We start from the raw sequence: 22,083 nt of genomic DNA, 5'->3' as shown, positions 1-22,083 counted from the left end.
TGCTCAGCCCACAATGGAGTGGGGAATTAGCACCGGTGTAAATGTTACTAACGCCAAACGGGTGCAAACAATGGGTAGAAATGAGGATAGACGAGGTCATGTGCAACGAACAGGACAAGTGAAGTTAGTGGTGTAAGTAATTACAAATTTACATATGCATAAGGACGGGGGGAGGGGTCAACTCAATGCAGCAAAGCCCTTGCCAGCACGGCTTTGAAATGGGAGAGGGACTCCGTCTTCGCCATACTATAGCTAGGCTCAAGTTGATGGTACGAGGGAAGAAATAGAGCCTGCAGTAGTTACCTTAGCCGAGAAGGTTATGCAGAGGGTAGCGTTTGTATGTTTGTAATGTACAGCATAACTCGAGAAGGCTTGGATGGATTGTCTTCATATTTGGTAGGTGGGTAGGTCTTGATGAGACTTTGAAATGATTAGATTTTGGGTCCCCTAGCGGCTTGTTACGGTGCTGCAGCGGAACTTCCTGTTTTGATATCTCATGTTCTAGACATGCTATGGAACTGCATGATTTTTGAGTGGTAGATAGTTCTTTGGACAGAGAGTAAGTTGTATAGGTTTGGGCCCCCTAGCAGCGGGAGCAGGTTTTGCTTCAGACTTTGAAAGAGAATAACTCAAGATGGGGTTGATGGATGGTCATGATTTTTGGTAACTAGATAGCTTGAGTGACGATGTACATGATTAGATACTTATTATGTAAATCAGTATCTAACTTGCATAATCAATGAGGCAATTTTAAAAGCCCGCTGTGTTCCATGATATAACTATTCAAATATGTGACATTTGTCACCGAGGAAGAGAGGAATGTTGATAGATAGAAAATATGCAAATGCAGGCCTAATTTGCATAATTCATGAGAAACTACTATAATTCCGTACTAGTAAATGACGTCAATTTCATTTGTGGCATTTAGAAGTTGTGTGAATGTGAAAACCATCAAATCAAATTATGCTAATAAGGACCTCATTTGCATAATTGATGATAAATGTTAGCATAACCTTCTTTGTTAAGCTCATACTTTGGACAACTTACGTTATTTGAGTGAAGACGATTAACTGGTATGATTTATGATTGATGAGAAACGCTCATAAAGGTTAAAATCATTTGGCGAAGGTATGCGGTCGTCGTAGAACTCTTGTTTATGATCGCTTCCATCACTTTGCTTATTATGCAGAGAAGTGAGATTAGTCTGTAGTTGTTTGGGTCATGTTTGCTGTTCTTCTTGTGCACAGGGATTACGTTCTGATTTCATTCTGATCATGTTCTATTATCAGATATACTCCTTCACGTATCAAATTTCCTTCTTCAGAATCACTAATGAATGAAGACCTTTATTGTACATGTTTTCCCCACTGGACTAAGCAAAGGCCACATGTTAACAATCAAATACACATTCATGGGAATATAAACATCTAGTATGCTCTAGTACTTTCGAATTCCTCTCGCTTCTTGGTAATTGTATAAATGTAGGAGGCTGTATGATTAATAAGAGTTTGTTTGTTTGCTGGCAAACTCGCAAACTTGCAAAGTCGAATGAAGTACTTGATGGCGTTTAGTGAGGCCTCCAGATGGATGGGGTACCTCCCTAGTTTTGCCATTGCTGAAAGGTTGCTAGCTGTTTTGGAATATTGCATGAATGTTTGCAGAATTTGAGGTGTACAGATTCAATAGGACAGAATTATATATTGGCTTTTGAAAGATCCCCACAATATATGGGTTTAATACGGGAGTCAAAGAGCTTGTTTTTAACGGTTAGTGTGGCATCAAGTTTGTCTAGCGACTGTCTGATGCTGAACAAAGATTTAAGTCCTTTACTGCATAAATGTTTGTTAGATGAATTAAACATAGTTGGACTTAGATTACAGCCCACAGTTAGATGAAAATGCAATTCGTAGTTTTTGAATATATGTTTTGTATGGTCATTAATTTTCCTCCTATTCCAAGATTGTTTAATTTGAAAAACCTACTCGCCAAACCGAGTCAAAAGCTTTGCTAAAATCCACAGAACATGTATAAATTCGAGTATTTTTTCCTAGGTATTTGCTGACTAAAGTGGTTAACACAAATAAATTATCAGACGTTCTATAATTTTTTCTAAAACCGGCCTGTTAAGATTTGAAAAGGCTGTTTTGTTTAATTCTTCAGCTGTTATCTACGAGTCTAATGTGGAGTTCTCTGCAGTTGTGAGATGAGACGAGGGGTGTGTTTCGGCGTTTTCAGGGGTGGGGAGTTCAGTTTCAGAGTTTTAATAGTGAATGAATGAATGAATGATTTATTGCACAACAATTGCATCAGTGACAATGTATGGCAAATTACAGACAACATATGTCACAATCTAGTTCTATACATGTATAAGAATATACTACTTACTATAATACTATATCTAGTGTGATCTATGGCCATTGCAACATGGAACTAATACAGACTAAGGGTTGTTTTTCTAGGCTAGTTGTAATCTAAGGAAATTTCTTATTACTATAACGCTACATCAAAGTCAGCTAATGATTTGTCAACCAGATCCTTTCCTTTACTCAAGGAGAAAAACATTCCGGTAATAAATCTAAATAATCCATACAGTCCATCACAGGCGGGATGAGGATAATGACAGCCCATCTCAGTACTATACACTGACATGCGGCGTTCATAATGATGATACGCAAAAATAATTACTCAAGCGACTGGATAAAGTTTTGAAACAGTCAGACGTTTCAGACAGCATCCACTGTCTTTCGTCAGTGACTAACGATAGGACTGATAACACCAGGTTTTATACCAAGACTCTGAATAGGTATGTTAATAAGGTTAAGACAATTTAGGATGTCTTCAAGTAACTATCATCATAATGATGATAGTTTGATACATCTTGAACACTGTTTAAGAGCAGAATTTGACTCTTTTCACTAATATTTTCCACAGCCTTGCCGCCCGACCCGCCATGCCCGGCAAATAGCGTGTTTAGCACATGCACAACCCCCTGCCCCCCCACCTGCGCCGATCAATCCGCCTTCTGTAACGATCCTTGTGTAGAAGGCTGCGAGTGTATTGAAGACCACTATTGGAGTGGACCAACCTGTGTACCAGCAAACCAATGCGGATGCATTGACGATGACGGTACATATTATGTGGTAAGCTCATTGTATTTCAGTAGTTACATTCCTTCGTTCACGTTGGTCTACGATGTATCTTATGTTATCATATAGCGAGATGATGACGACCACTTAGAAGCCCCCATTGCATATCGGTTATGACACCATAATATCAGAGAAGTGCCACAAGTGGTGAATAATGAATCTGAAGTGGCGCATAATGATGCTGACCAATCAGAAGAAGCTATACACATGAAAGAAGTGGTAAATGATGATGTTAAGGAAATCAGAAGTAGATGTACACATAACATATACCCCTCGGGGCGGGTCATTAACCCTTAGTTATTGCCCTCTTCATTATGTCGGAGCTCCTTGGGCCTGAATTAATTGTCTATCACCCACGGAAATGAATATCTGGGTCAACCAAAGCTAAGTTCAATCTGAAAGAGACACTTGGTAGTAAAGTAAGATTGAATAACATAAGTATCTGTGTGGCAGAACGCCAAGATGTGAATGTAATTGAAAAAAAAATTAAGACAGTCGGACCCGGCGCACTATCCACCCGATCAGATGGATCTCGTAATATGTGTTTTCTATCGTAACGAATTTTCTGTTTCGTTTGTACACTTTGGTTAGCTCGGAGCACAGTATGGAACACCGGCCGGCCAACAGTGCGAATGCACCGAGGGAGGGATCATCGTCTGCGAGGATGTGAACTGCGACGAAGATGGGGGTTACAGCTGGACCGAAGTGGATGGGGTCTGGGCATGCCACTGCGTAGGCTCCTGTTGCGGTGAGACATAGTTTTACAACTTTGTAGATTGTGGTGTATTATTTCTGTGATATGTACTATGTATCTGTACTATGGTATCCTAACACTTTGAGGAATATTGAATGAAGACCTTTATTGCACATTTCTGCCACACTTGGCTAAGTACAGGTCACAACAAAAGATAATACAAGTACAGTTAGCGGATACAAAAGAATATGACTATCATTAGATAAATTCTACTTATCCTCGCTTTTCGGTTATAGTAGATATAAAAGAACAGACGTGTTTTTCAATGGGAGGTTTGTCTAGTCGCATTAGAAATATGAATTTTTGAACAGTACTTAAATGTGTGAAGTAGGGAAATAGGTTTTCTACAAGTTTATACAGTTCATTTCTTTCTTTGGTATATAATACACATTCTACCACAAAATGACATTCGTCTTCTACTCTATTCAAAGTACAATGTTTACATAATCGTTGTTCTAGAGGAGTGCGGGTATGTCTTCCCGTTTCAATATGTAGTTTGTGGCAGCTGATTCTTAGTCTTGTGACTGCATTCCTGACCCTCATATTTGAATTACTTAGATATTTTTCTTCATTATAAGTAGTTTTGAATTGTAAAATATATGTTTCCTAATGTGCAATGTCTTTTAGTGAAACTTTGATGCTGTTTTAAAGAAATCAAGGTTGCTGCCGCTCAATACAAATGCGCTTCATGTTTGTGATTTCGCATATTTTTCTTGATGTTGAAGTCTTCCTGTGCACTGGAATGTTGGAACCTATATTTGCGCTTATCACGCTTTTGATTTCATTTCACGATAAATTCCTTTCAAATCTTTATTAATTTAAATCAACATGGCAGAAATGTATATAGTTCATGCAACAACATGTACTTTTGAATTACATTGATTTTACACAACATATCTACTAGTATACACGACATATCTATACACAACATATAAATAAGTAAACAAATCTATACACAACATATCTATACACACAATATAACACAACAACAACTATGACGCAGTCTGCAATTGTCTGTTGAACAGACGGATAGTATAGTGGAGAAAGGAGTTATACAGTCTGTTGGTCCGAGCTAAGGGGGCACTGATTCCACTCTAAGTTTCTTAAAGACCTTCCTGTGTGTTTCCTCACAGACAGAGCAATCTGCAAGGCGTCCGGAGATCCACACTTCTGTACCCCTGACGGAAGACGTCATCATTTCCAGGGCCCGTGCAGATACACGTTCGCCAAGGACTGCGTCGGCAACGACTTTACCGTAGAAACAAAACACGTTCCGTCAACCAGGAGGCCGTCTGTCTCCGTTGTGCGTGCAGTGTACGTGATAGCAACCATTGACGGGGTCACATGTACAATCAGTCTTCTTCAACGCCGAGTTGTGTTGGTAAGTGACAGTATTTTTTTCTGGTCCAAGAAAGTTTGTGATGTCAATTTCTTTTAAAGATATAGTTTGCGGCATTTGTATTTGTACCATATGTAGGTGATTGCCACTCTGATCACTGAAACTGTACAACCTTTGCATCACTGGGAACGTTTAAACTAATTTTGCAACGTAGGATGCACGGATGCACCAAGATTTTGCCTTACCGTTTGTGCCATTTGCTCTGCCTCTGAATAACAGACTGCATTGTTTTTTCTCAAACAAGGTGGACGGAGTGATCCACCATACTCCCATCAGCCTAAAGGGTGGTGCCATCGATATCAAACTGACCGGCAGGTTTGTCCGCGTAGAGTTGGTGGACTTGTGCGTGGTCATCTACTACGATGGACGTCACCAAGTGAAAGTGAGCACATATACAGACAATTGTCCATTCTGACATGTACAATTATATTGTCTATGCATTCTGGTATTTTGAGCAAAGTCAGCTATAGTAATTATTGTTGTTGTTCTGACAGTTATGGTGATTCACGTGCATCTTTCTGGCGTTATTGGATCTTATAGTACTGTGCGGTAATTCAGCAAAACAAGGCCTTTATATGCTAAGAAGGCATCTGATGGAAGAAATGATCATACGGACATATTAAACACTTCCACAGGTGGAGATTCCAAGTAACTACCAGGACAGGCTGTGTGGACTCTGCGGCAACTACAACGGTATAAAGGGCGATGACTTTGAGATGCCAGACGGAACCCTCGCCCCGAACTGGAACGTTTTCGGGAATAGTTGGGAGACCGACTCCGAAACGTATGTTACGTTTGTCTTTCTGTGTTTACTTATTTACTTGATTTGAAATGATTTAGAATGACATTTCTTTGCATGACTATCAATCACGATCCTTCTTCAGCTACAAACGTTTTTTGGTGCTTTTAGGACGAAGTTATGACCTAGTAAGAAAATAAAGGAACACATGGAACTTTGTGGATCATACCACTTTCCATGTTTTTGACGCAATGTTATAACGATAATTGATATGAAAACAGAAAGCAACTGTAAAATAGCAAAAAGAAAGGAACTATAATCACTATCCTTTTAAAACGTGTAGGGGTGTTAACTTTTTCCAAATCTTGTCCAGTTGATTGCGCAGTCTACAGTATTTATGATTGTGACATGATTTTCTGTCCGTCTTAGTTGTGATGGTGACCCTCCGACCGGTGATCCTCCGACCCTAGGACCGTGTGACCAGCAGTATTCGGACCCGTGTAACGTGCTCACAGATGCTGGCGGCCCGTTTGCTGCTTGCCAAGCATATGTGGATCCTACGCCTTACTGGGAAGACTGCGTCTTCGACATGTGTGAAACAGAGGGAGGGTACCTTTGTGCGAACCTGGAGGCATACTATGACTCCTGTAGGGAGAACGGTGCGCCTGAATTTGCTTGGCGGACGTCAGAGTTTTGTCGTAAGTTCTGTTCTCCGACTTAATCTATCAAAATTGCTTTGTGTTTCAGAGGCTTCATACAGATCGATAGAGAAGAGGCTAACGCAAGAAACCCATAGTCCATGGAGCAAATTGTGTCGTAGAGTATGAACGAATGAGTTATGAATGAGAAAATGTACAACAGGAAAGGAGGTATACGCGTCGAATTTTCCGGCACTTCATTAACGGAAGATAGCGGATGCTATTTAAAACGTCTTTTTCAAAATTTTATCCAGATGCTTGAGTTATTGTCTTTTGGCTAATGAATAAGTTGATTGTCTGTTGACAAAGACGACGAGATTGCATTTCCTCTTGTAGCTGCATGTAGTTCTGTTACCCATCACTACGTACAATAACTGGAACGGACTCTTTGTTTTCCATAGCTATGGAGTGTGGAGCAAACAGCGTGTACTCTCATTGCACAAGCGCCTGCCCTGCGACCTGTGTGAACCCCAGCGCCCCGGATAACTGTGACCTTCCCTGTGTAGAAGCCTGCGAGTGCGAACCAGGCTATGTGCAAAGTGGACTGGAGTGCGTAGCGTCATCGGACTGTGGTTGCATCGACATTTATGAAAACTACTATCCGGTAAATGCGACTTAAGCCACCACTCTGAATATATTATCCGCCATCCACAAGTGTCCCTCTATCTATAAATTCACCATATATAGGTAGAGGGACATATTCTGAATTTGTGTGACAATGCAGAACGCGGTGTGATGATGAAAAATGAAGTCAAGAGTGGGTACGCTCTCCATCAATGGAGATGTACTGTATCTGTATTTCAACGATTTTTGTACATTTTTTTTATAGCTTGGAGTGGAATGGGGAACAGAAGACGGGAGTGAATGTGTATGCGAAATGTTCCTCGGACTGTTCCAGAAAATCACTTGTACCGAACCTGTGACCTGCGATGTAGGTTACAGCTGGACTCTCGTGGATGGGGTCTGGGGATGCCACTGCACTGTAAGCTATCACCCTGAATATTTCATCCATCATTCACAACTTAGTAAAAGTTCTGTTTTTTTCAATATACATGGTTTCCTAGATAAAATAGACACACATCATGGATGAACTCTCTATCAGATAATGTTAAGTCTCAAGCTACTAACAGTTAGTATCACTTGTGGTGACGCCTGTGTGGCATAGTGGCAGAGCATCCGGCTATGGACCAATGAGACCCAGGTTCCATCCCCAAGGGTGTACCCAGACATGTCCGGACATGCACCCAGACGTTATACCCTTGGGAAAGGCACTTAACACATATTTCCCATGTCCTAAGCCCTACATGAGGGTTTGGGTTGGCGTTAGGAAGGGCATCCAGCCGTAAAAAAGACTTGCACTTGATGAGGATCCCATGCTTCCCCATGCATGTGCAAACACGTCCAACCCCCATATGATGGGGAATAACAGACGTGAAAATGGACACACAGAGAGAGAGAGAGAGGGAGAGAGTATCATCCTCCATCCATCCTCCATCCATCACCCCCCCCCCCCAGACGATGAATGCCAACCATTTTGGAAACATAAAATCTAGAGAACGTCTGAAAGACACATTTCTCTCTGGCTTGAAGGAACAACCAGTAAACTCCACACCTATTCTAAATTCAAAGAGCACTTTAGCATGGAAAAGTATCTCACATGAATTCATAATAAACTTTTTTTTCAAAAAGCATAACAAAATTGAGAATAAACGCACATTGCCTAGAAATTGAAAAGGGTCGACGCCACGACACACCAGCCACTCATAGACAGTTTCCCACAAGTAATGAAAATGTTGAAGATGAATTTCATTTTGTGATGACATGTCCAACTTATAGTGAATAAAGAGATGCGCAGTTAAAGACTATTATTACTAAGACAAATTTCACTCTATGTGGTATACGCAAAACAATATTTGCCATGTACTGTTGTCATACGCAACTCCTATATCCACCGTGCTAGATAGGTCAATTTCTTTATACATCATTCCAAAAGCGAGACCAAATTGCCAATACATGACTATATTATATTCGATACTAGTAATTTGTAGTTAGAAATGTAGGATAAACTAGCCTTGTAGCATTGCTAATTTAATGCCATACATTGTACCATGTGCAATAAAGTTCATCTTCATCATCATTCAAATGTGTGCATGAGAATGATGAAAGTGCACGCTGGACATGTCGAACTGTTGGTGTTAGCTAAATCTACTCCTTTTCACACCATTTTAGCTTGGAGACGTATGGGAAGAGGCTGGTGAGAGTTGCGAATGCCTTGCAGACAACACGGCCGACTGTACAGGTCTTTACCTCGAACTTACCTCGAATAAGATTTATAGTACACTGATTACATGAGTTGACAGAGACGACTTTCTGACTGCTTTAAGTTCGTAGTTGCCCATCAGTTATTTACCATATACAGAGCATAGTAACAACGTTGCAACACTGAACAGTAAACTTCTAAAGTAACCATGATTTTGACTTCTTAATTTTCAATATCATCCCCATTCTTTTCAACTATTTCAGCAGTTTCACGACTAATCCAACCCCAAAAATTACTACTGGCTAACCACCATAATCTCATAGCAATCTAAAATGCTGCTAACAACTAATGAACTTGCAGTATTCTTTATGAGCATTAGTAGCCTTCCTAGTATAGTATTATTAAAATAGCAGTCTGTTTACACCGTGACCACGATGAACACTATATATCTGTCTTTTTCTGCAGATATCAATGGATGTGATCCCCACCCTTGCGATCCCAACGCTGAATGTACAGACATTCCAGCTCCTGGGACCGGTGCGAATTGCACATGTAACACTGGGTATGAGGGCGATGGATCTACATGTACAGGTGAATTCTTGATGTTGTTGATATTAAGAACTCCTAATGTTATGGGTTATGTTTAGTAAACGTACATATTTGAAGTATCCTTTACATGTAAAAGGAGATTTTCTTAAATATGACTGTTTTGTCCGATTTAGTCTATAACTCCTGTGTTTTTGCAGACATCGATGGATGTGATCCCAACCCATGTATGCCCAACGAAGAATGTACAGACAATCCAGCTCCTGGGACCGGTGCAGAATGCACATGTAAAACTGGGTATGAGTTCGATGGATACATGTGTACAGGTGAATACTTGATGTTGTTGATATTAAGAACTCCTAATGTTATGGGTTATGTTTAGTAAACGTACATATTTGAAGTATCCTTTACATGTAATAGAGATTTTCTTAAATATGACTTTTTGTCCGATTTAGTCTATAACTCCTGTGTTTTTGCAGACATCGATGGATGCGATCCCGACCCTTGTGATCCCAACGCTGAATGTACAGACAATCCAGCTCCTGGGACCGGTGCAGAATGCACATGTAACACTGGGTATGAGGGCGATGGTTATACATGTACAGGTGAATTCTTCATGTTGTTGATATCAAGAACTCCTAATGTTATGGGTTATGTTTAGTAAACGTACATATTTGAAGTATCCTTTACATGTAAAAGGAGATTTTCTTAAATATGACTGTTTTGTCCGATTTAGTCTATAACTCCTGTGTTTTTGCAGACATCGATGGATGCGATCCCAACCCATGTATGCCCAACGAAGAATGTACAGACAATCCAGCTCCTGGGACCGGTGCAGAATGCACATGTAAAACTGGGTATGAGTTCGATGGATACATGTGTACAGGTGAATACTTGATGTTGTTGATATAAAGAACTCCTAATGTTAGGAGTTATGTTTAGTAAACGTACATATTTCACGGCACGAAATCGAATATTTAAGCAAACTTTCCGAATGACGGAAACAAGAATTAAAGGTCGGAAAATATTTCAGCAGAGTTTAAGGGGGCGTAAATGCCGCTGAAAGTAAGATTTGAGCTTTCCGCAACCTTTCCGCGTTCGTTAAGATGAATTAAATGCATACTATATCTTTCCATAGACTTTAAGCATCCTTATATACATCGTATAGATGAAACATTATGGTACATCAGTAACCGATATATTCTCCAAGCAGATATATTCTCTCCTGTACACTTATAGTGCCTCGATTTTTAGAATCTTGGAGAAAAGCTGATATACCCGAAACGGTCTTCGATTTTTAAGATACACCCATTTGCAGTTAACACCGATCCCACTTGAGTCATTTCTGTTACGGCCTTTTTTCAAACAACGCACCATGTGCACGCACATTGTACGTCTACTTTATAGCAAAATTAGATTTACAGTCCATACCTACCTTCGTCGGAGTTGATCTTCTTTTATCCGTGTTTATGCTACAGCTTACAAAAACAGCAGTTATATTCGAATCTAAGGTATCTCCCCCGTTTATGTTTAGGTAGATAATAGCTGCCGGAAAGCGGGCGTTTTCCCACGCAGATATTTCTACCTTTCCTATATCCTCCCGTTACCTTTAGGCTCGGTTTACATAAAAGGGGGGAGACCTCCCTACTCTTATGTTTAGGTAGAGAAAAGCTGTCGAAAAGCGAGAGTTTTCCCACGCAGTTATTTCTACCTTTCCGAAATCCTTCCGTTACATATAGGCTCGGTTAACATAAACAACTCTTATGTTTAGGTAGAGAAAAGATGCCGGAAAGCGGATGGTTTCCCTCGAAGTTATTTCTACTTTTCCGATATCCTTCCGTTACATTTAGGCTAAGTTTACATAACCCACTCTTATGTTTAGGTAGAGAAAAGCTTTCAAAAAGCGAGAGTTTTCCCTCGCAGTTATTTCTACCTTTCCGATATCCTTCCGTTGCATATAGGCTCGGTTTACAAAACCAACTCTTATGTTTAGGTACAGAAAAGCTGTCGGAAAGCGGATGTTTTCCCTCGCAGTCATTTCTACCTTTCAGATATCCTTCCGTTACATTTAGGCTCGGTTTACATAAAAGGGGGGAGGTCTCCCCCTTTTATGTTTAGGTAGAGAAAAGCTGTCGGAAAGCGAGCGTTTTCCCTCGCAGTTATTTGTACCTTTCCGATATCCTTCCGTTACATTTAGGCTAAGTTTACATAACCCACTCTTTCGTTTAGGAAGAGAAAAGCTTTCGTAAAGCGAGAGTTTTCCCTCGCAGTTATTTCTACCTTTCCGATATCCTTCCGTTACATATAGGCTCCGTTTACAAAACCAACTCTTATTTTTAGGTACAGAAAAGCTGTCGGAAAGCGGATGTTTTCCCTCGCAGTTATTTGTACCTTTCCGATATCCTTCCGTTACATTTAGGCTCGGTTTACATAACCCACTCTTATTTTTAGGTACAGAAAAGCTGTCGGAAAGCGGATGTTTTCCCTCGCAGTTATTTCTACCTTTCCGATATCCTTCCGTTACATTTAGGCTCGTTTTACATAAAAGGGGGGAGGTCTCCCCCTTTTATGTTTAGGTACAGAAAAGCTGTCGGAACGCGAGCGTTTTCCCTCGCAGTTATTTCTACCTTTCCGATATCCTTCCGTTACATATAGGCTCGGTTTACAAAACAAACTCTTATGTTTAGGTACAGAAAAGCTGTCGGAAAGCGGATGTTTTCCCTCGCAGTTATTTCTACCTTTCCGATATCCTTCCGTTACATTTAGGCTCGGTTTACATAAAAGGGGGGAGGTCTCCCCCCTTTTATATTTAGGTACAGAAAAGCTGTCGGAAAGCGAGCGTTTTCCCTCGCAGTTATTTCTACCTTTCCGATATCCTTCCGTTACATATAGGCTCGGTTTACAAAACCAACTCTTATGTTTAGGTACAGAAAAGCTGTCGGAAAGCGGATGTTTTCCCTCGCAGTTATTTCTACCTTTCCGATATCCTTCCGTTACATTTAGGCTCGGTTTACATAAAAGGGGGGAGGTCTCCCTCTTTTATGTTTAGGTACAGAAAAGCTGTCGGAACGCGAGCGTTTTCTCTCGCAGTTATTTCTACCTTTCCGATATCCTTCCGTTACATTAAAGCTAGGTTTACATGAAAGGGGGGAGGTCTCCCCCTTTTATGTTTAGGTACAGAAAAGCTGTCGGAAAGCGAGTGTTTTCCCTCGCAGTTATTTCTACCTTTCCGATATCCTTCCGTTACATATAGGCTCGGTTTACAAAACAAACTCTTATGTTTAGGTACAGAAAAGCTGTCGGAAAGCGGATGTTTTCCCTCGCAGTTATTTCTACCTTTCCGATATCCTTCCGTTACATTTAGGCTCGGTTTACATAAAAGGGGGGAGGTCTCCCCCCTTTTATGTTTAGGTACAGAAAAGCTGTCGGAAAGCGAGCGTTTTCCCTCGCAGTTATTTGTACCTTTCCGATATCCTTCCGTTACATATAGGCTCGGTTTACAAAACCAACTCTTATATTTAGGTACAGAAAAGCTGTCGAAAAGCGGATGTTTTCCCTCGCAGTTATTTCTACCTTTCCGATATCCTTCCGTTACATTTAGGCTCGGTTTACATAAAAGGGGGGAGGTCTCCCTCTTTTATGTTTAGGTACAGAAAAGCTGTCGGAACGCGAGCGTTTTCTCTCGCAGTTATTTCTACCTTTCCGATATCCTTCCGTTACATTTAGGCTCGGTTTACATAACCCACTCTTATTTTTAGGTACAGAAAAGCTGTCGGAAAGCGGATGTTTTCCTTCGCAGTTATTTCTACCTTTCCGATATCCTTCCGTTACATTTAGGCTCGTTTTACATAAAAGGGGGGAGGTCTCCCCCTTTTATGTTTAGGTACAGAAAAGCTGTCGGAACGTGAGCGTTTTCCCTCGCAGTTATTTCTACCTTTCCGATATCCTTCCGTTACATATAGGCTCGGTTTACAAAACCAACTCTAATGTTTAGGTACAGAAAAGCTGTCGGAAAGCGGATGTTTTCCCTCGCAGTTATTTCCACCTTTCCGATATCCTTCCGTTACATTTAGGCTCGGTTTACATAAAAGGGGGGAGGTCTCCCCCCTTTTATGTTTAGGTACAGAAAAGCTGTCGGAAAGCGAGCGTTTTCCCTCGCAGTTATTTGTACCTTTCCGATATCCTTCCGTTACATATAGGCTCGGTTTACAAAACCAACTCTTATGTTTAGGTACAGAAAAGCTGTCGGAAAGCGGATGTTTTCCTTCGCAGTTATTTCTACCTTTCCGATATCCTTCCGTTACATTTAGGCTCGGTTTACATAAAAGGGGGGAGGTCTCCCTCTTTTATGTTTAGGTACAGAAAAGCTGTCGGAACGCGAGCGTTTTCTCTCGCAGTTATTTCTACCTTTCCGATATCCTTCCGTTACATATAGGCTCGGTTTACATGAAAGGGGGGGGGGTCTCCCCCTTTTATGTTTAGGTACAGAAAAGCTGTCGGAAAGCGAGCGTTTTCCCTCGCAGTTATTTCTACCTTTCCGATATCCTTCCGTTACATATAGGTTCGGTTTGCATAGAAGGGGGGAGACCTCCCCCCTTTTATGTTTAGGTAGAGAAAAGCTGTCGGAAAGCGGGCGTTTTCCCTCGCAGTTATTTCTACCTTTCCGATATCCTTCCGTTACATATAGGTTCGGTTTGCATAGAAGGGGGGAGACCTCCCCCCTTTTATGTTTAGGTAGAGAAAAGCTGTCGGAAAGCGGATGTTTTCCCTCGCAGTTATTTCTACCTTTCCGATATCCTTCCGTTACATATAGGTTCGGTTTGCATAGAAGGGGGGAGACCTCCCCCCTTTTATGTTTAGGTAGAGAAAAGCTGGCGGAAAGCGGACGTTTTCCCTCGCAGTTATTTTTACCTTTCCGACATCCTTCCGTTACCGTTAGGCGCGGTTTACTTAGAAGGGAGGAGACCCCCTCCCTTTTATGTTTAGGTAGAGAAAAGCTGTCGGCAAGCGGGCGTTTTCCCTCGCAGTTATTTCTACCTTTCCGATATCCTTCCGTTACATATGGGGTCGGTTTACATAGAAGGGGGGAGACCTCCCCCCTTTTATGTTTAGGTAGAGAAAAGCTGACGGAAAGCGGGCGTTTTCCCTCGCAGTTATTTCTATCTTTCCGATATCCTTCCGTTGCATATAGGTTTTGTTTACATAACCCACTCTTATGTTTAGGTAGAGAAAAGCTACCGGAAAGCGGGCGTTTTCCCTCGCAGTTATTTCTACCTTTCCGATATCCTTCCGTTACCTTTAGGCTCGGTTTACATAGAAGGGGGGAGACCTCCCCCTCTTCTGTTTAGGTAGAGAATAGCTGTCGGAAAGCGGGCGTTTTCACTCGCAGTTATTTCTACCTTTCCGACATCCTTCCGTTACCTTTAGGCTCGGTTTACTTAGAAGGGGGGAAACCTCCCCCCTTTTATGTTTAGGTAGAGAAAAGCTGTCGGAAAGCGGGCGTTTTCACTCGCAGTTATTTCTACCTTTCCGACATCCTTCCGTTACCTTTAGGCTCGGTTTACTTAGAAGGGGGGAAACCTCCCCCCTTTTATGTTTAGGTACAGAAAAGCTGTCGGAAAGCGGGCGTTTTTCCTCGAAGTTATTTCTACCTTTTCGTTACATATAGGCTCAGTTTACATAACCCACTCTTATGTTTAGGTAGAGAAAAGCTGTCTGAAATCGAGCGTTTATCCTCGCCGTTATTTTTACCTTTCAGTTAACCTTCTGTTAACTTTAGGCTGGGTTGACGGTGCTCTCAGTTTTAGAAAACAACGCGGAACATTGAGCTAACAACTCCCCCGGATTGAAAATCTTTAGGTCGGCGGGCATACTGTCTTTGGCCGCCGCACAAATTGGCTCAGTCCGCGGATCGAGACCGCGCCGCCGGCACGTTTTGGCAGCTTTGTGTATTTGTTCCTTTTTTTGTATCAAAAATCATCAAATAACGCGTGTTCTCATGCAGTTTTCCTTTTTATAATGTACAAGTAACTTCTAGAAAGATCGCCGCTAACAGTATTTTCTATTGTCGCTCGGGTCAGTTGTTGTGTTCAGGGCAAAAGCGAAACGCAAGGACGTCTGCTTTTCAACTGCAAATTTATACAGTGTGAAGTCGTAAACAAGCTGGGGCGGTACGTTGAGATGGTAATGCAACATCTCCATATTTACCAGTGGAATGCCATGTGACAGGGCATTACCCAATCAGAGAAAAGGGTGGCTTTTTTAAATCAACCGTATATCCCAGAGACAGTTATTTTTTTTACAGCGAAGACAGCTCATGAAGGAAGTTTGAACTCAGTCGTTTCAACCCACAAGTTATGGCCACAACGTTGTTCTTACCACCCGGAACCCCGACGGTAAAACGTAAAGCTGGGACAAGGACACCAGCCTGTACAACTTGGTGAAACCAAGGATGTTTCATAGGATTATACTTCCTGGGTGAAACCAAGGAGGGTGGAGATGCTGAACGGAGCATGCGGGCACGCGATTCGGGACTTCGTTGTATCTCCGAATCCACCCGGTACCAGTGGAGACAACGGCGTGAGTTAGCCTCCAACCAGGCCCAATGTATTGCAAAGACCGTATCCAACTGGAAGAAGGAGCTTGTATGTATAGCAAGCCATGTACTTTCTCTGCCAGTTTGATACGGTCTTGATGCAACTTATAGATTTGCTTGAAGATTAGCGCGAGTGAAATCGGAACCTGTCTACCTGTCTTGATAGGAACTATCCCTGTCGTCTCGCCCAACACTGGGACCGGAATCGTGGACTTGGAAATGTCGCAAAATGGTGAAGGGAGAATCTACCGACAATGTGAGATTGATCGCTCGTTGACCGCGTCAAGTACAAGTTAGAATATGACGACCGATGACGTAACCGCAAGTACCTAGTAAGTGTTATTCAACCCAGAATGATTGTACTGTTACAATTCACTTTATTTGGCCAATTTCTACTATTTTCTTAGCGATCCGCGGGGCCTGGTAAAGGCTAATAAGACACGGGAGGGAAGAAAAGTTAGACGTAGGGTTAGTTAGTGTTAGAGGTTACGTTTTGGTGTCGATGTAATAGTTAGCTAGTGTTAAAACTTGAAAGCACATTGTAATAGTTAATAGTTGGGGTAAGGAATAGCCTGAATAGTTTATCAATGATAAGGTGACATTTTTTTAAAAGAATCTAGCTGTCCATGTAAGAAATCGTTTATTCCATTTTGTATGTGTATATTCGTTAAGTGGGGAGGGGTCTCTCTATAATGGCTTAACATGTTTGTGTGCAGTGTTATCATCTTTCAAATAAATTGTTCTAAACTTTTACCGGCCCTGTTGCCTTTCATATCCATATTTACCTGTATATATATACGTAAGGGTTCGGAATGGTTAAGCCATCCGTAGCAACTTAAGTAAAGGATCAAATTAGATACTGTATAATAAAAAGGAAACTTATTGTAAAGACTACGTTTTAGCACGTTAAGCTCGTGTTTTTAGCACGTTTAGCTCGTGTTTGTAGCACGTTAAGCTCATAAAAAGGCTACGGAAAACACTAGGAAAGGTATAGCTTTATGTAGTCTTTCAGGCTGCGTGAACGTCACATAAACGTAAGGAAATCGTGACGGAAATAGATTATAAAGATGGACTAAAGATTTCGGAAAGGTCTCAAGAAACTTACACTTTCCGTGTTGGATCTTCCGTAAAGGTACGGAAAGATTGTCCATAACGACGCCTTAACGCCTTGCAGATACCACGTTTTTAGCACGTTAAGGTCGTTAAAAGGTCACGGAAATACCGAGGAAAGCTATGATTTTAAGATGCCTTTCAGGCTGCGTAAACGGCACATAAACGTAAAGAAAATCGTGACGAAAACGGATAATAAACATGGACGAAAGGTTACGGAAAGGTCTCAAGAAAGTTACACTTTCCGTGTCGGATCTTCCGTAAAGGTACGGAACGATTGTCCATAACGACGCCTTAACGCCTTGCAGATACCACGTTTATAGCACGTTAAGGTCGTTAAAAAGTCACGGAAATACCGAGGAAAGGTATGATTTTAAGTTGCCTTTCAGGCTGCGTGAACGGCACATAAACGTAGAGAAAATCGTGACGAAAACGGATTATAAACATGGACGAAAGGTTACGGAAAGGTCTCAAGAAACGCATACTTTTCGTGTTGGATCTTCCGTAAAGGTACGGAAAGATTGTCCACAACGACGCCTTTACGCGTCGAAAAGTTACGTAAATACACGTGAATGAGTGCCAATACGTACATTAACGCACTTCCTGAAAGGACACCTTAAATGCAATCTTTAAGCAGACGTATAGGGGTCGTTAAGTTGCGGAAATAGTGAATAAACGTCACGTTTACGCTGCGTTTAAGCATGCTTAAATACCGGATTTCGTGCCGTGTTTGAAGTATCCTTTACATGTAATAGAGATTTTCTTAAATATGACTGTTTTGTCCGATTTAGTCTATAACTCCTGTGTTTTTGCAGACATCGATGGATGCGATCCCAACCCTTGTGACCCCAACGCTGAATGTACAGACATTCCAGCTCCTGGGACCGGTGCAGAATGCACATGTAACACTGGGTATGAGTTCGATGGATACATGTGTACAGGTGAATTCTTGATGTTGTAACAACTCCTAATGTTATGGGTTCTGTTTAGTACGACTTCTATGCTTGAAATATCCATAACAAGTATTTGGAGATTTTCTAAAATTTCAACTGAATGTTTCATTCTTGCAAATAATTCCTCTGTCTTTACAGATATCAATGGATGTGATCTCGATCCTTGTGATCCCAACGCTGAATGTACAGACATTCCAGCCCCTGGGACCGGTGCAAATTGCACGTGTAACCCTGGGTATGAGGGAGATGGATACACGTGTACCCCTATAGGTAATATGATTCTATGTTTCCATTGTACTACTTTTCTGGCTGTGAAATACGTGGGGTGGTTCCAACCTTGTAAACAATTACGTAGTTATCAATTGCGGTCTCCAATGCAATTTCGTGTAGTGTTGGTTTTTCAATGTGATCGAGGTGTGGTTTTCACACAGATGAAATTACTTATTATGTGTGTGTGTCTCTGGCCCTCTGTAATATCATCTCTTCCCCCTCCTCCTCTCTCTGCAGCTGTATAATATTCGTGGACAAAAAAATTGCATTACAGAGACAGTTGGAATGCTGGAAACACAAATCTTGTTTTAACTCCGCCTAATCCATTAATTGACAGACGACTGCAGCAGCAGTGGCTCCAGCAGCAGCAGTGGATCCGGCAGCAGCAGTTGCTCCAGTGAAAGCAGCGGCTCCGGTAGCAGCGGTGGCTCCAGCGGCGGCAGTGGATCCGGCAGCAGTGGCAGCGGTAGCTCCGGCGGCAGCGGCGGATCGAGCGGAAGCGGTGGCTCTGGCGGGAGCGGTGGATCCAGTGGAAGCGGCGGATCCGGTGGCGGGAGCGGTGGATCCGGTGGAAGCGGCGGATCCGGTGGCGGGAGCGGTGGCGGGAGCGGTGGATCCGGTGGAAGCGGCGGATCCGGTGGCTCCAGCGGAAGCGGTGGCTCCAGCGGCAGCGGCGGATCCGGTGGCGGGAGCGGCGGCTCCGGCGGAAGCGGCGGCTCTAGCGGAAGCGGTGGCTCTGGCGGAAGCGGTGGCTCCAGCGGAAGCGGTGGCTCCGGTGGAAGCGCCGGATCCGGTGGCTCCAGCGGAAGCGGTGGCTCCAGCGGCAGCGGCGGATCCGGTGGCGGGAGCGGCGGCTCCGGCGGATCTAGCGGAAGCGGTGTTTCTGGCGGAAGCGGTGGCTCCAGCGGAAGCGGTGGCTCCGGTGGAAGCGGCGGATCCGGTGGAAGCGCCGGATCCGGTGGCTCCAGCGGAAGCGTTGGCTCCAGCGGAAGCGGCGGATCCGGTGGCGGGAGCGGCGGCTCCGGCGGAAGCGGCGGATCTAGCGGAAGCGGTGGTTCTGGCGGAAGCGGTGGCTCCAGCGGAAGCGGTGGCTCCGGTGGAAGCGGCGGATCCGGTGGCTCCAGCGGAAGCGGTGGCTCCAGCGGCAGCGGCGGTTCCGGTGGCGGGAGCGGCGGCTCCGGCGGAAGCGGCGGATCTAACGGAAGCGGTGGTTCTGGCGGAAGCGGTGGCTCCGGTGGAAGCGGCGGATCCGGTGGCTCCAGCGGAAGCGGTGGCTCCAGCGGCAGCGGCGGATCCAGTGGCGGGAGCGGCGGCTCCGGCGGAAGCGGCGGCTCTAGCGGAAGCGGTGGTTCTGGCGGAAGCGGTGGCTCCAGCGGAAGCGGTGGATCCGGTGGAAGCGGCGGATCCGGTGGCGGCAGCGGTGGTTCCGGTGGCGGCAGCAGCGGTGGTTCCGGTGGCGGGAGCGGCGGATCCGGTGGCGGCAGTGGTGGTTCCGGTGGCGGCAGCGGTGGTTCCGGTGGCGGCAGCGGTGGATCCGCTGGCGGCAGTAGTGGTTCCGGTGGCGGCAGCGGTGGTTCCGGTGGCGGCAGCGGCGGATCCGGTGGAAGCGATGGATCCGGTGGAAGCGGCGGATCCGGTGGCGGCAGCGGTGGTTCCGGTGGCGGCAGCGGTGGTTCCGGTGGCGGCAGCGGCGGATCCGGTGGCGGCAGCGGTGGATCCGGTGGCGGGAGCGGCGGATCCGGTGGAAGCGGCGGTGGTTCCGGTGGCGGCAGCGGCGGTTCCGGTGGCGGGAGCGGCGGATCCGGTGGCGGCAGTGGTGGTTCTGGTGGCGGCAGCGGTGGTTCCGGTGGCGGCAGCGGTGGTTCCGGTGGCGGCAGCGGTGGCTCCGGTGGCGGCAGCGGCGGATCCGATGGCGGGAGCGGCGGATCCGGTGGAAGCGGCGGATCCGGTGGAAGCGGCGGATCCGGTGGCGGCAGCGGTGGTTCCGGTGGCGGCAGCGGTGGTTCCGGTGGCGGCAGCGGCGGTTCCGGTGGCGGCAGCGGCGGTTCCGGTGGCGGCAGCGGTGGATCCGGTGGCGGCAGCGGTGGTTCCGGTGGCGGCAGCGGTGGTTCCGGTGGCGGCAGCGGTGGATCCGGTGGCGGCAGCGGTGGTTCCGGTGGCGGCAGCGGTGGTTCCGGTGGCGGCAGCGGTGGTTCCGGTGGCGGCAGCGGTGGTTCCGGTGGCGGCAGCGGTGGATCCGGTGGCGGCAGTGGTGGTTCCGGTGGCGGCAGCGGTGGTTCCGGTGGCGGCAGCGGCGGATCCGGTGGCGGCAGTGGTGGTTCCGGTGGCGGCAGCGGTGGTTCCGGTGCCGGATCCGGTGGAAGCGGTGGATCCGGTGGCAGTGGAAGCGGTGGATCCGGAAGCGGTGGCGGCGGTGGCAGCGGAAGCGGTGGTGGCAGCGGAAGCGGTGGCCCCGGCGGCAGCGGCGGATCGAGCGGAAGCGGTGGCTCCGGCGGCAGCGGCGGATCCAGCGGAAGCGGTGGCTCCGGGGAATGTCTTTCAGTCTGTCAGTCAGTCTGCATGTCAGTCTGTGAGTCTGAACCAGCGGCCGTCTGTCCGCCATAGTATTAATACACTATTCAATCGTGCAACCTTCTTTTTCGATTCATACCAATTTTAGGACAAAAAATAAGGTTCACTCGTCTAAAATACCATCTTAGATAATCAAAGTCATTTCCGATTTGATAGAGAGCTGTTGCTACTGGGTGATGCTAAACGTAAAAATGCATCTGAATCTAGAATCAACATCAATATAGATACAAGTTTTATCTGAAGACCAGAGAGATTCAATATCTGTAAGGAGCAAAAAATTTAAAAAAAATTCGTAAGCAGATACAGATAGATCAGAAAGGATCTGCTCCAAATGTGACCTTCATCAGACAATCAATAATGTTAAGACCTGTGTCAGCACATTCAAAAGACAAGAGCCATTCGCCACAGAAGATCTAGAATCTTGCCTGTAGCGTGTCCCTGCACTTCCAGAACAAGCTGCTATGGGGAGGGGGTGGTGGGGTTGGCAAACCTACATCACTTCTTCCTGATACAGAAATCTATATGCCACCAAATCATTAAGACCATAGCATGTCCAGGAAATAAGCAACTGGCAGTTCTGCTGCAGTACCAGGGATCCCGGGAAAACCGCCAGGTTGCCGAAAATCGACCTTGACCTTCGTGTACCAACAAGCCAAATATGACAATCCATATATCTTTCTTAACTATATGTGGATACACCAATAGGCAGGCACAAAAACAGACTGACAGACTGACACGCCAAAAGACAGGCTATTTCGACCGACAAATCAGTTATTGAATCGATCTGGACTTACTTATAGTATTCTAAAATGAATGTATGGAGCTAATGTAGAATCTACATTGTGTAATCCAACGGATTTCAGATAGATATATATATAGATGCTTACTAACTATGATATTTCACTATTCCAAAAAGGAGAACGTTTAAGCAATGATGAGTGTTAGATTCTATTGATATTACTTCGAGTTGTTAGATAGAAACCTCTTTAATGATCAATATTCAAGGTGAGGTAGAAGCTGGGGATTATTTTATGGTGAAGAA

The 22,083-nt window shown here is 44.6% G+C and overlaps 1 protein-coding gene across 1 annotated transcript in view; it reads left to right on the top strand.

The window, feature by feature from the left end:
• Positions 1–21,074, top strand: part of LOC136440653 (collagen alpha-1(I) chain-like) — a 28,453-nt gene extending 7,379 nt beyond the window's left edge. The window contains exons 3-18 of the mRNA XM_066436745.1: positions 2,932–3,140; positions 3,738–3,894; positions 5,034–5,281; positions 5,544–5,681; positions 5,935–6,083; positions 6,468–6,736; positions 7,138–7,340; positions 7,566–7,718; positions 8,966–9,035; positions 9,462–9,587; positions 9,743–9,868; positions 10,022–10,147; positions 10,303–10,428; positions 18,063–18,188; positions 18,339–18,470; positions 18,808–21,074. Of these exons, the coding sequence (XP_066292842.1) occupies positions 2,932–3,140; positions 3,738–3,894; positions 5,034–5,281; positions 5,544–5,681; positions 5,935–6,083; positions 6,468–6,736; positions 7,138–7,340; positions 7,566–7,718; positions 8,966–9,035; positions 9,462–9,587; positions 9,743–9,868; positions 10,022–10,147; positions 10,303–10,428; positions 18,063–18,188; positions 18,339–18,470; positions 18,808–21,074 (4,625 nt within the window). The remainder of the gene's footprint in view (positions 1–2,931; positions 3,141–3,737; positions 3,895–5,033; positions 5,282–5,543; positions 5,682–5,934; positions 6,084–6,467; positions 6,737–7,137; positions 7,341–7,565; positions 7,719–8,965; positions 9,036–9,461; positions 9,588–9,742; positions 9,869–10,021; positions 10,148–10,302; positions 10,429–18,062; positions 18,189–18,338; positions 18,471–18,807) is intronic.
• The last annotated feature ends 1,009 nt before the right edge of the window (positions 21,075–22,083 follow it).

The sequence above is a fragment of the Branchiostoma lanceolatum genome, chromosome 8, assembly GCF_035083965.1.
Source record: "Branchiostoma lanceolatum isolate klBraLanc5 chromosome 8, klBraLanc5.hap2, whole genome shotgun sequence".
Taxonomy (NCBI): domain Eukaryota; kingdom Metazoa; phylum Chordata; class Leptocardii; order Amphioxiformes; family Branchiostomatidae; genus Branchiostoma; species Branchiostoma lanceolatum.
The sequence above is the reverse complement of the archived record's forward strand: the minus strand, read 5'-3'. Positions and strand labels throughout refer to the sequence as shown.